The 14,836-nt window shown below is 47.0% G+C and overlaps 1 protein-coding gene across 1 annotated transcript in view; it reads right to left on the bottom strand.

Annotated features, from left to right (window-relative positions):
• Nucleotides 1-14,836, bottom strand: part of dcc (DCC netrin 1 receptor) — a 1,174,821-nt gene that overhangs the window by 21,042 nt on the left and 1,138,943 nt on the right. The window contains 3 exon segments of the mRNA XM_055661435.1: nt 1,397-1,615; nt 2,603-2,686; nt 3,391-3,540. Coding sequence (XP_055517410.1) covers nt 1,397-1,615; nt 2,603-2,686; nt 3,391-3,540 — 453 coding nt within the window.

Raw genomic sequence — 14,836 nt, 5'->3', positions numbered from 1 at the left:
GAATGAAAAATCCTTTAGTAAAGATATCAATAGTAACCGAACAAGGAAATGAAGGGAGGGACTGATTAGCATGATCTTCTTGTGATAGACCTTTACAGCATGGAAACAGGTCCAAAATGCCTACGCTGACCAACATGTCCCATCTACATGAGTCCAACCTGCCTGCGTTTAGCCCATATCCTTCCAAACTTTTCCTATCCATATACTGTGTAAATGTTTCTTAAAAGTTGTGATAGTACCTGCCTCAACTACGTTCACTGGCAGTTCATTCCATATATCCACCACCCTCTGTGTGAAGATGTTGCTCCTCTGGTTTCTATTAAATCTTTCTCCTATCACCTTAAACCAATTGCCTCTTGTTCTAGATTCCCCTACTTTGGGTAAAATACTGCACTTACCCTATCTATTCCCCCTGTGATCTTACACACCACTCTAAGATTACCCCTCATCTTCCTGTGCTCCTAACCTGCTCATTGGATAGTTATATGGATGGGAAAGGAATGGAGGGTTATGGGCTGAGCGCAGGTATATGGGACTAGGGGAGAATACGTGTTCGGCACGGACTAGATGGGTCGAGATGGCCTGTTTCCGTGCTGTAATTGTTAAATTGTTATATGGTTATATGGTTATAGCTCAGACCCACAAGTCCTGGCAAAATCCTTGTAAATCTTCTCTGCACCCTTTCCAGTTTAACATCTTTCCTATAACAGGGTGATCAAAACTGAACATGATACTCCAAATGTGGCTTCACCAATGTCTTGTACAACTGTAACATGACATCCCAACTTCTATACTCAATCATTTGGCTGATGGCCTTTGTGCCGAATGCCATCTTGACCATCATATTTAATGCCACTTTCAAGGAATGAGTAGGTTAGCCTATGATAAGCGTTTGTCTAGCTTAATCTAGTCTAGTCCAGTCTGGTCTAGTCTGGTCCAGTCTAGTCTAGTTCAGTCCAGTCTGGTCCAGTCTGGTCCAGTCTGGTCCAGACTGGTCCAGTCTAGTCTAGTCCAGTCTGGTCTGGTCTGGTCTGGTCTGGTCCAGTCTAGTCTGGTCTAGTCTGGTCTGGTCTAGTCGGTCTGGTCTGGTCCGGTCTAGTCTTGTCCAGTCTGGTCTGGTCTGGTCTGGTCTGGTCTGGTCCAGTCTGGTCTAGCCTGGTCTAGCCTGGTCTGGTCTGGTCAGCTGGTCTAGCCTGGTCTAGCCTGGTCTGGTCAGGTCTGGTCTGGTCATCTGGTCTGGTCTAGTCTGCTCTAGTCTAGTCATCTAGTCAAGTCCAGTTTGGTCTAGTCTAGTCTAGTCTAGTCTAGTCTAGTCTAGTCTCGTCTCATTTGCTGATGTTTTTGTTCAATCATTTCAATCATTTTAATTCACAAACATTGGCTGATTTCTGCTTACCTGGTTGAGAGAGAAGAGGAGTGTAAGGAACTTTGGGCTCCAGTGCAGTCATGGGTGGAGGTAGCAGGGGGTTGGCGAAGCTGCGGAGAGGGTGAGTGGGCCGCACGCAGGCCGTGGGAATAGTTCTGCTCGGGGCCTCCTCCCCTGATGGATGCTCGGGCTGTGTCTGGGTCAACATGGCAGGCTGCTGGAGGTGTGTGGTTTGAACCTCACTCATGGCTTTGAAAAACCAAAGGGGACATGGTGTTATATTGAGTCAATAGCACAGAGTCACAGAAATCTAAAACGACGACAGTAAGACATCAGCCAACAGAGAGAAATTACTTAAACACAATTTCTACTCCCGGATCAGAGGTCTAGTCTATCAAGACTGCAGAAAAAGCTGGAAACTCTCAGATCAGGCAGCATATGTGGAAAGACAAATATCCTGATGAAGTGCCCAGGATGAGAAACTTGAACTGTTCTCTTTCCACTCATGCTGTCTGACCTCCTGAGCTTTTTCCAACATGTGTGCATTATGAAAATATATTGCCATTCTCTCATCATCTCTGGTTTTAAATCTTGGAAATCTCAACATGACAGCGATGTGGGAACACAAGAAACTGCAGATGCTGGAATCTTGTGTAAAAAAATGAAGTGCTGGAAGACTTCAGCCGGTCAGGCAGCATTTGGGGCGGGAATGGACAGCCAATGTTTTGAATTTTGACCTGTCTTCAGACCGAACTATATGGGAATACTTTTTTCTGAAGATGGTTTAAGAGTTGGCTTGCCATCATAAATAGGTCACAGACATTAAGTGCTAGGCTTGCAAATGATACCGAGAACCCAAACAATGAGTCACATAAACACAACATTTTGGGAATGAAGTACGAATTGAAATAACTAGTAGAGTGAATATAGACACTAAAAGCTGGAGTAACTCAGTGGGAAAGGCAGCATCTCTGGAGAGAAGGAATGGGTTGAGACCCTTCTTCAGACTAGCTAAGGATAAGGAAAACAAGAGATATAGACAATGATGTAAAGAGATAAAGAACCATGTATGAAAGATATGCAACAAAGTGACGATGATAAAGGAAAACAATGATGAATGCCATTGTTAGCTGTTTGTTGGGTGAAAACAAGAAGCTGGTGCAACTTGGGTGGAGGAGCGGTAGAGAGAGAAGGAATGCAGGGGTTATTTGAAGTTGGAGAAGTCAATATTCATACCACTGGGCTGTAAGCTACCCAAGCGAAATATGAGATGCTGTTCCTCCAATTTGCGTTTAGCCTCACTCTGACAATGGAGGAGACCTAGGACAGAAAGGTCAGTGTGGGAATGTGAAGGAGAATTAAAGTTTTTAGCAACCGGGAGATCAGGTAGGTTCAGGCGGACTGAGCAAAAGTGTTCAGTAGAGTGAATATTCAGCACATGCTGCCGTGAACATATTTTTGTCCTGATTTGTTCTTTACCAACACATTATAAAAGGTTTTCAGGACAATTATTGAATAAAATTGTAAAATTGTAAGGATTAATCTACCCCAGCTAACATATGCAGCTGTGCTCTTTAGTTGTAAATTTCTGCTGAATTCCAGAACCAGTTCAACGTTTTACAGTTTTTTAACCTACAACGATGAATTGTAAGTAAAAGTTCCCAATCCCCATGGAAATAAAGAGTAATGCCCCTGTCCCACTTAGGAAACCTGAACGGAAACCTCTGGGGACTTTGCGCTCCACTCAAGGTTTCCGTGTGGTTCCCGGAGGTTCCCAGAGGTTTTTGTCCGTCTCCCTACCTGCTTCCACTACCTGCAACCTCCGGCAACCACCTGCAACCTCCGGAAACCGCACGGAAACCTTGGGTGGGGCGCAAAGTCTCCAGAGGTTTCCGTTCAGGTTTCCTAAGTGGGACAGGGGCATAAGACTCGCAATGTATCACACTAATTTTCTGGACATGTAGGATGATATCTTGATTTTAGCGCAACTCTTACAATAATGCTCGGTTAATAAAGATTCTTACTTGGTCCATAGCCTCGGTCAACGGCCAGTGTAGGAAACGGCATGGCACGCAATGGAAATTGTGGGTGGGGATACCCACAGGTCGGAGACGGCAGTATGCCAGGATATTGGGCACTCTCTAGCGTTGGAACGGGAATCGCACTGACAACGGCTACAAACAGAAAAGTGCACATTATTGCTGGGTCACATTATGATCAACTGTAGAATTTCCCGACATATAAACCCTCCGGACACGTTGGCAAGAACACGTTTCAAAATGGATTAACAATCATTAATATGGGTCTGGCTGCACATTATACTGCAATGATACAGCTACATGTTGAAGTAATTCAGGTCTCATATTGACTCTGATCAACAAAGGGACACAGTCATTTTCTTCCAGAGGGCACTCAAAAGAAGAACCATCACCTAATAACAAAATCTCCCAGACTCTATGTAGCTCAGAAGACGTAGCCACAGCTTTGCTGATTGTGGGATGTCATCATAATATCCAATGAGTCTTTTGCATTCCTGAAATTTTAATATTTTTATTAATTTTATATTGAGATGGGGTACCCATGCCAGTTTAGCAAGACTGAAATAAATAGAATACTTCAGTTCAGCTCAGTTTAGTCTATTGTCACGTGTACTGAGGTACAGTAAAAAGCTTTAGTTGCATGATAACCAGTCAGCGAAAAGACAATACATGATTACAATTGAGCCATTTACAGCGTATAGATCCATGATAAGTGAATAACGTTTAGTGCAAGATAAAGCCAGTCAACGATAGTCTGAGAATCACCATGGAGTTCTTCCACCTGAATAGGAATAGTGCTAAGGCATGGACACCTCAGGAAAACTACTGTACATTGGGAAAGGGTTTCCGTTTAAATTGTAATTAGTGAAATGCATACAAAAGTAAACCTAATAAAAAATCAAAATGTACAATAATTTAAAATATATATTTAAATTGATGTAATGTTGCTGCAACCCCTCATTATCAATCCTTGCCATTCAAATTATAGGGATCTCTTCCTTGTCTTACTTCATCTAGCCTAGCACAAACTGTTCGAGTGACTCCCCAACATAAGAGCTGGGGATATCCAGAACATTGCACTGGTAGTGGGAGAGTCTAGGACCAGAGACCATAGCCTCAGAATAAACGGACATACATTTAGAAGGGAGATGAGGAAGAATTTCTTTAGTCAGAGGGTGGTGAATCTGTGGAATTCACTGCCACAGATGGCTGTGGAGGCCAAGCGAATGGATATTTTTAAGGTGGAGATTGACAGATTCTTGATTTGTAAGTGTGTCAGAGGTTATGGGGGAAGGGCAGGAGAATGGGGTTGAGAGGGAAAGATAGGTCTGCCTTGATTGAATGGCAGAGTAGACTTGATGGACGGAATGGCCTTAGGGGCTGTCCCACGGTGGTGACCTAATCTGCGAGTTCAGAAGAGTTTGTCCTCGACTCAAACTTGCAGCATGGTCGACACGTGGGCCTAGGAGTTCCTAGGTCACTGGAACTCTCCTTCATGCTCGAGGGAAGTTCCCGAATACTCACGGCCTCAGTTAGATTGCAGAAAATCTTTCAGCACGTAGTGAAGTGGGGTCGCTATTTAGTTACAGGCAGTCGAGGGCAGCCGTAGGCAATCTCCTTCGCTGACCGGGCATTTTGATTGGCTCATTGGAGTTTTCAGGATCAAGGAAAACCTTGATACTGAAATGCCCGCTAAACTTTATTGTTATCTGGCTTCTTAAAAGCATCCCCCCCTTCTTCTTCTCTCCCCCCCCCCCCACCCTCACCACCATCCCCCACCCCCCCCCCCCCTCCCCCCCCCTCCCCCCCCCTTTCTCCCCCCCCTTTCTCTCCCCCCTTCCCCTCCCCACTTCTCTCCCCCCGTCTCTCCTCATTTCTCCCCCCCACTTCTCACACCCCCCCTTCCCCCCCCTTCTCTCCCCCCCATTCCTCCCCCCCCCTCTCTCCCCCCCCCCCCCCCCCCCGCGGCTCTCTACACTGTGCAGCCGTCTTTTACCTTCCTCTTCATCGCGCGTCTAAATTCCAGACAGTGCTCCCGCGCTTTCCCTGGCCCCCGCCTTTGCGATGTGTTTGTGTGTGTGTGTGCGCGGTCGGTCGATCCAGCTCGCGGTTTCAACGCAGACGGTTGATCCAGCTCGAGGTTTTCCAGGCGAGTGCCCTCGAGCTTGAAGGTTGAAGATACTCTTCTTAACTCGCGGATTAGGTCACCACAGTGGGACAGCCCCTTAATTCTGCTCCTGGAACTTATGACTCTATGAGAGATCCAATGTCTGAGTACAGTCTTGAGAAACAGTGAATTACAGTACTTTCTATGTTTCTATGTTTCACTTTCCCACAACAATCCTGATGCTACTATCAGTTATATGGGGAAATGTCAGCAGTTATGTAGGTAATTCCTCAGAAGTATCTACAAAATCCTTAAATATTTTGAGAAAAAAACTCAATTTGTACAATCTCGTTACAAGCAATCACAATTAGTGGAAGCCTGCAATGGTTATTAACTCAAAGGGAGGTATAGATCTGTGGGCAGCTTCCAGAGAGAGTTTTTTTAAACAAATGCTAATGATCATGGACATTCAATTTGTGCTTAAGGTTTTCAGCCTATTAGGATGTTTTCTTAAGCAAATTGTGTTAAATCTATATTACTAAAAGGCTGATCTTGACCGCTTTTGCTGTGGTTTCCGAGAGAACGCCGCCACCTACGGCCGTCATTTTCGCCCACCTCGCTCAGAGCCCACTTCTGCCTTCCTGGACCAGAGTATTTTTCCCATCGATGAAAATTCAGAGATATATTAATGTTTTTTAAAAATTCACCATTCTCTCTGCTGCCCCTGCTGGAGTGAGGGGGAGGGACTATAAAACCAGGAAGTGGTGTGCCTCACTCAGTCTCTGCAAGATGGAGGTCACGTCTCTCTGAGCTCTGAATAACACTGAATGCATGTCTACTAAACTGTGAGTGCCCTTAATGTGGTTTGAAAATAAAAATATGGTTGGTTTGAATGAAAAAGGCACTGCCTGCAAATGGTTGTTTGGGGGGTTTGGATTGAAGTAAAAAGGCACTCTCTCTCTCTCCCCTCCTCTCTCTCCCCACCTCTACCCCCCTCTCTCTCTCACCCCCCCACTCTCTCTCCCCCCTCTCCCCCCCCTCTTCTCTCTCTCCCCCTCTTTTCTCCCCCTCCTCCCCTCCACCACCCTTCCTCCCCTAAATCTCCCTCCCCTCCACACCCCCCTACCCCCTTCCCCCACCCTTCCCCCTCCCTGCTCCCCACCTCTCCCCCCTCCCTTCGCCTCACCCCCTCTCAACACCCCTCTCTCTACCCCCCCCTCTCAGCACCCCCCCTCTCTCCCCACTCCCCACTCAGCATCCCCTCTCTCCCCCCTCCCCACTCCTCTTCCCCCCTCTCTCCCCCCCTCTCTCTCTCCCCCCTCCGCTCACCCCCCTCTCAGCACCCCCTCTCTCTCCCCCCTCACTCTCATGCCCTCTCTCCTCCCCACCGCTCTCTCTCTCTCCTCCCCTCCCTCTCTCCCGTCCTCCCCCACCTTTCCCCCCTCACCCACCCTCCCTCTTCTCCTCCACTCCACACCCTCTCCCTCTTGCCCCTCTCTCTCTGTCTCTGCCTCTCTGTCTGTGCCCCTTCTCTCTCTCTGCCCTCACTCTCTACCCCCGCGCCCCTCTCTAGATGTGACCACAAGTTGGAGACTATGCGTCAGTAGATAGGGTGGTTATGGGGTAAAAGGAGCAAATTAATAATATAATATCATATCAAGGGGGGTGATTAGCGTGTGTGCGGGGGGGGGGGGGGGGGGATAGTTAGTGTGTGTGACGCTGCATGCTGCCTCCCCCCCACAACCACACATTGGGGGAACAGACCCAACGGGTCTGCACTTGGTCTAGTAAACTGATGAAACCTTTGCCACAATGAGTTTAAAATGTAACTACGTGTACTTCTTAGGAAAGAAAAATGGACTTTACAATGGCAAGTTGAGAATTATAAACATTAGTAGTCAAAAGTGTTTAATTGCCAAATGGAACAATAAAATATTTACTAGCATCCCACAATACATGATTACAATCGATCCATTTACAGTGCATAGTTCGATCAAGGGTGGTCCGAGAATAACTCATAGATAACATAATAAACAAAAAATCAGTAAATTAAAAGTAACAATATTAGTACAAAAAAAAGGCCCAATGTCCCTCGTGCAACCAAGACGTTTTGTGGTTTATAATTGAGTTAGTGTTTGTTATGTTCAAGAGCCTGATGGTTGTTGTGGAGAAGTCCTGGGTTTCATACATCTATACCTTCTTCCTGATGGCAAGAGTGAAATTAGAGCATTGCCAGTCCTTGATGATGCTGGCTACCTTTTTGAGGCACCATCTCCTATACATCCCTTTGTTGGTGGAATTATTTTTTATTCTTAAAAAAATACTTATTTTCTATAGATTAGATTAGATTAGATTAGATCCTTTATTTGTCATTCAGACCTTTCGGTCTGAACGAAATGTCGTTGCCTGCAGCCTTACATATAATAATAAACAACAAAACACACAATAAACACAAATTAACATCCACCACAGTGAGTTCACCAGGCACCTCCTCACTGTGATGGAGGCAAAAGTCTTAAAGTTACTGTCTCTTCCCTCCTCATTCTCCCTCTGTGCTGAGGCGATATGTTGTTACCCCACCGGGTGGTGGTCAGTCCCGCGGCTCAACCGAGCTCCGCGAATGGGCCGGTTCAAGCTCCGCGGCCCGGGGGTGGTCGAAGCTGCCGCCCTCCTGTCCAGCGGATGCAGCTGTTGCCGCGGGAGCTCCGGAAAACAGGCACCAGCCTGTGACCTGCGAGCTCCTGACAATGTCGTCCACTGGCCCACGGCCGAGTCCCGGATTCAGGCCGACGCCGCCTCAGCCACTGGAGCACCGTCTCACCGGAGTGCTGTCTCAGCCCCGAGCCGGGCCGCCCTCACCGGATTGCTGTCTCAGCCCTGAGTCGTGCCGCTGCCATCGGAATGCCGCCGCAGCTAGAATTCGGCCAGCCAGGAATGTAAGTCCTGGCTGGCGCTGCTTCCGGAGCCTCGAGGTCGGTCGCAGTTGGAGGCCGCCAACTCCGCTATTAGGTCTCAGTGCAGACGGAGGCAGAGAAGGGGGGATACGACAGAAAGAGTCGAAAGAGCCGGAGAGTTGGAGGCTCCGGCGACAGGTCTGTGGACGACGGCGCCGGGAGCCCACGGCTCCCTGGGGGGGAGACCGCTTTTCGGGGCTTCTGCGGCGGCGACTTCTCCCGCCCGAGTGCGGGGTCGAAGAGCTCCTGGAGCGGGGCCTGACACCGCTGCCCCGCGCGGCTGGAATGGTCGTGGACTCTGCGAGCGCACACCGGGGGCTCCAACATCAAGACACGGTGTGCGACCTCGCACCACCCGGCGTGGCTTTAATGGCCGCGGGACAATCGCCATCGCCAGCCGGGGGCTATGACTTTGACTCTGACATCGGGGGGGGGGGAGAGTGCAGTGGAGAGATACGTTTATTTGGCCTCCATCACAGTTATGTGATGGATGTTTATGTTAAATGTAATTATGTTGTGTCTGGGGTCTATTTGTGTGTTATGTATGGCTGCAGAAACGGCATTTCGTTTGGACCTCCAGGGGTCCAAATGACAAATAAATTGATTCTGATTCTGATTCTGATTCTGATTCTGATTCTGATTCCCCTGAAGGGAGAGACAGAAAACCATGTTTCAGCCCCCCCCCCCCCTACAAATAACACAACCTAATAACTAAAATTTGACTAAATTGATGAAATCGAAATATACTGCAAATTGCAAAAAGTGGCCTGCTGTGACAATATTGTGGACAGATTAGATAATTTTCTATTAAAATATTCTGGTGTGAAAATATGTAAAGATTGCATTCATTATGTTAGTTTTGGCAGAAAAGTGATTATGAAAAAGTGTCACCCTCAGAAATAGTCTCTTTGCCCCCTCCCTCCTCATGTCATGTCGTCATGAAGTACCCATTCATTCAAATGCCATTCATCAGAAGATGGTGCATATCCTACCATGCCTTGCCAATTCAAGTTTCATTCAAGTGTTTCTTAAAGTTTTGAGAGAGTTTCCGCCTCTACCTCCATCTCCTACTCAAGCAGAGGAATTGAGATTCCAACCACCCCCCTAATTAAATATTATTCAGCTTTGGATTCCATCTATCTTCTACATCTTACCATAATCCTATTTTCTGAATTATCTATAGGAAGAACCACAGAAATTGTGAGAAAACAAAATCTGGGTAGATAAGCAGAAGGAACACAATGCGACCTGCACTGTCAGACTAGCAGCAAAAAGTTGCAGCCCTCAGTACGGAAAAATTCTGTAACACGAGCAGCCAACAAACTGCACCTTCATCTTCAACTTGCATTCTCATAGATAGTCCCAGAAACACGCCAAGTCAAAGTGAATGAAGGTAAACAACACATATCCTACTCTTGACCCTTGCAACTGTACCCATATCCACTATGCCTGGTACCTCCTGCTTCATGAGTGTGTTGGCTGCACTTGGGCAATCCAATAATGGTGTCAAAACACAAACACCAAATATTAGAAATATCTATGACAAGCCTGCCTGCAGTTAAGAGGTAGTTGAGGCTAGGACTACCCTATCGTTTAAGAAACAGTTAGACAGGTACATAGATAGGACAGCTTTGGAGGGATATGGACCAAGCACAGGCAAGTGGGACTACTGTTGCTGGCACATTGTTGGCTGGTGTGGACAAGATGGGCCTAAGGGCCTGTTTCCACACTGTATCACACTATGACTAACAAAGAATGATAATATTTCAGGTGCAATTCCTCATTAGGATTTAGCCCATGGAGCTTCTGCAAAGGATTGGTTTGGTGCTGATGAAACCGCATTTGCAATACTTTCCATATTATGCTTGTTCGCATTATACTTTGGTAATATTTTACATGCACAAATGAGGATGCATTGGCTTAGAGAGTCATTAGTCATAATAAAACTTTTAGCTCTTGCACAGATTAAGATGTCCAATGCACCCTGTTGACCAAGGATCAACCAACTATTGTTAGTAAAACTAACAATAGATCAACCAACCATTGTTAGTAAACTAGAAAGAGTGTTGGTAACCAAGTAGTAAATATCCAGTCTTTAGAAGTGTAAGTGACTGAACTGAAAAAAAAGAATCTTATCAATTGCAAATAGCCAAATGGTCAATATCATCCATCTTTAACTTTACATATCAATCATAATCAATCCAGAACAAGGGGTCACAGTTTAAGGATAAGGGGGAAATCTTTTAGGGCTGAGATGAGAAAAACATTTTTCACACAGAGAGTGGTGAATCTCTGGAATTCTCTGCCACATAATGTAGTTGAGGCCAGTTCATTGGCTATATTTAAGAGGGAGTTAGATGTGGCCCTTGTGGCTAAAGGGATCAGGGGGTATGGAAAGAAGGCAGGTACAGGATACTGAGTTGGATGATCAGCCATGATCATATTGAATGGCGGTGCAGGCTCGAAGGGCCGAATGGCCTAGTCCTGCACCTATTTTCTATGTTTCTATGTTTCTATAACATAAGCAGTACCTGTCAGAAGGAACTGCAGATGCTGGTTTAAACCAAAGATAGACAGAAAAAGCTTGAGTGACTCAGCAGGTCAGACAGTATCCCTGGAGAAAAGGAATAGGTGAGGTTTCGGGGCGAGACCCTTCTTCAGAAGGTGTCGGACCCACTGATTTACTCCAGCTTTTTCTGTCTATTGTGGCGGGACTCGAAGATGTCCAGCCAGGAACGAAATGGGACACAAAGTTTGTGTAGCCAATTTCTTTCAATACAGCTCCCTACTCCTTCAATGGGCATGGGCATTGCCCGACTTTATATGCTCCCAGGGGAGCCCCGTGACCTGTACCTCCCTTCGCCGAGACACTTGATTCCTCCCTTAAGAGCCAAGGGTTCGCACTGCGTGTGGCTCACCACCAGGTGCCGCCACATGACCCCCCAGAATCAGAGGCATCAAAACGGATGGGACGCTGAAGAAAGCGGCAAGATCTTGTACATACGTCCCCACGCACAGGGGACCCGCCCGGTTTGGATGAATTCGGGGGATCCGGGACGGCGGACGCCCCTGACGGCGAGGTTGGCCAACTGTACTGGCTCGCTCAGGATCAAATGGGTCGACTTCAACCCAGACAGAGACACAGCTTCTTGCCCGCCCCCCAGGTCCAAAACAAATGCCGTGGGCTCGCGCTGCAGCACCCGAAAGGGACCCTACTGGCGCTGCAAGGGCGATCTGTGGGCGTTGTGGCGCAGAAAGACGTAAGGACTGTCCGTGAGCGCCGGTAGCACATAGAATGGAGCCACCCCATGACGAGACCTCGGGACAGGAGACAGGGCACCGACCCTCTCCCGCAAGCGCACAACACAGATGGCGGTGGCTCCCGGGACCCATCAGTGGCCGGGATAAATTCCTCGGGAACGGTGAGCGGAACGCCGTAAACCAATTCTGCTGAGGACGGTGATGAATCCTCCTTCGGGGTGGTCCGAATTCCTAGTAGGACCCACGGCAACTCGTCCATCCATTCAGGACCTTTGAGGCGAATCTTCAAGGCGTCCTTAAGGCAGAGGAAATGCTCCACCATCCCATTCGACTGGGGATGATATGCTGTCAAATGGTGGAGCTGTGTCCCCAACAGGCGGGCCATTGTGGACCACAATTCGGACGTGAACTGGGCACCCCGGTTGGATGAGATGTCCAGCTGCACCAGGAAACTGGCAATCCTATAGGCCACAAGGGCGCGAGCACACAACTGGGCAGAAGTGTCGATGAGCGGGATGCCCTCCGGCCACCGTATAAAATGGTCCACCACCGTCAGCAGGTCCGAGACATCCGGGGACAGAGGCAGTGGCCCCACGATATCCACGTGCACGTGGTCAAAGTGCCGGCGAGGCACTGCAAGCTCCTGAACTGGCTCCCGAACGTGCCGCTGCACCTTTGATGTTTGGCACGGAATGCATGCCCGTGCCACATGAACCTCGCGGCAACCATCACCACCGTCGCCCGGATAGACGGGTGGGCCAATCCATGAATCACGTCGGGGTCACCAATGGGGCGGGACTCGAAGATGTCCAGCCAGGTAGGAAACGGGACACAAAGTTTGTGTAGCCAATTTCTCTTTAATAGTTATCTCGATACAGCTCCCTACTGCTTCAATGGGCACGGGCGTTGCCCAATGTTATATACTCCCAGGGGAGCCCCGTGAACTGCACCTCCCATTGCCAAAGCACTTGACTCCTCCCTCCGGAGCCAAGGGGTCGCACTGCGCGTGGCTCACCTCCAGGTGCCGCCACACTATAATGTAAAGCGGTTAATTGTTGAGACTACAATGATTCATATATTCACTACTATATACACTGAGCTTAATAGTCATAAAACCTAGAACAGTGTAGAACAAGGACAGGTCCTTCAGCCCACAATGTTCCTGCCGAACACTTTTGATGCCACTTTTAAGTAATCTCCTCTGCCCATGGTCCATATTCCTCCATATCCATGTACCTATCTAAACGCCTCTTAAATGCCACTATTGTATCTGCCTTTACCACCACGCCTGGTCATGCCTTCCAGACACAGTTCCCTGCGGATCTCACGGACTTCCAGCCAGAATACACCCATTCACCATAACTCTCGGTCTTCTATTAGTAAGCCAGTTGTGAATGCAAACAACCAAGTCATTGTTAAGCTCTTGCATCTTAATGTAAAACTGCCTTACCATGGGGGACATAATCAAATGCTTTATTAAAATCCATGTCGACAATATCCACCCTATCCTCATCGATCATCTTCGACGCCTCCTCAAAAAATTTGATTAAGTTAATAGGATATGATCTACTGTGTGGAAAGCCACACTGATAGTACATTATTTACCCATTCTCTTCGAAAAAGGAGTACATTCTATCCTGAAGTATCCTCTCCAATATGTTCCCTACCACTGCCGTGAGGTTTACCAGTCTTCAATTTCCTGGATTATCACTAGTTCCCTTCTTAAACAAAGGAAAAACTAGAGAAGTTGTAAAGATCTTTGTCAAAGGCCCTGCAGTCTCCACTCTTGCCTCCCTCAATAATCTGCAAAAACATCCCATCACGCTCAGGGGATGTATCCACCTTAATGCTCTTCAAGAGCCCCAATACCACCTCCTTCTTAATCGCAAACTGTTCTAGCATATTAATATTACCCACGTTGTTCTCACTGTCCTCCGTGTCCTTCTAGCAAATACAAATGCAAAGTGCTCAGGTAGTCAAGATTATGTTAGCAATTTCATCCATTCAGCTGTCTGTCTTTAACTGACTCATGATTTTAGTTGAAAACTGAGTCCTTTATAATCATTCAGCCTGGGAAAGTATTGATTTCAACTTTTTTAGAATGGAATATTAGCAAAATGTTAATTGCAAATTAGTTAATGACAGCTTCTTACTCAATTAATTGTATTTGCTTGATCTTTCTATGGTTTTACTGTTTATTCAGTCTATACTTTTTCATTTGCCAAAACCCATATTGATGATAGGTCTGAGGAAGGGTTTCAGCCCGAAACATTGCCTATTTCCTTCGCTCCATAGATGCTGCTGCACCCGCTGATTTTCTCCAGCATTTTTGTGTACCCACGTATTGATGATGTTGTGGATAGACACAAAGTGCTGGAGTAACTCAGCCGGTCTGGCAGCATCTCTGGAGAAAAAGGATGAGTGACATTTTGGGTCGGATCCCTTCTTCAGACGATGATATATTTGCAACACGTTTGATCAAGTAGAGACAGGTTGCGGGTAACAAGTGATAACCTCTTTCACACCGACCAATCATAACAACATTGTTTCTAATGGCAATTCTGCATTTGTGAATCAATCGGTGGCATGACAGGCATTTATCTTGGCTAATTAGGGCTCTCAGCAAACAGACTAATGGGGCTGTCCCACTGTACGAGCTCATTCAAGAGCTCTCCCGAGTTTAAAAAAAAATCAAACTTGTGGTAAGCAAGTAGAATGTACGTAGCGGGTACATCGGAGCTCGGAACGTCTCTTAGCGGCTCGTAACGCTAACGGCAGGTACTCGGGGAAACGCGGTAAGCTTGGGAAGACTCGTCAGGATTTTTCAACATGTTGAAAAATGTCCACGAGAACTGCGAGTACCTACGAGCGGCCATTACCGTAAATCTCCGAGTTCGAATCAGGGCAAACTCGGGAGAACTCTTGAATGAACTCGTACAGTGGGACTGGCCCTTTAGGTACATTTAATGGCATCAACTTATTGAGAAAGTGATCTATTTAAAACAAAATTGATATAACAAATGAAAAAAGGTACAGCAATTTCTCTCAAACTAAGCAGAATAGTTTTGCTAGAAATGCAGGGAATGGAGGAAATATGTCTGTCAATTCA

The sequence above is a fragment of the Leucoraja erinacea genome, chromosome 1 (genome assembly GCF_028641065.1).
Source record: "Leucoraja erinacea ecotype New England chromosome 1, Leri_hhj_1, whole genome shotgun sequence".
Taxonomy (NCBI): Eukaryota; Metazoa; Chordata; class Chondrichthyes; order Rajiformes; family Rajidae; genus Leucoraja; species Leucoraja erinaceus.
The sequence above is the reverse complement of the archived record's forward strand: the minus strand, read 5'-3'. Positions and strand labels throughout refer to the sequence as shown.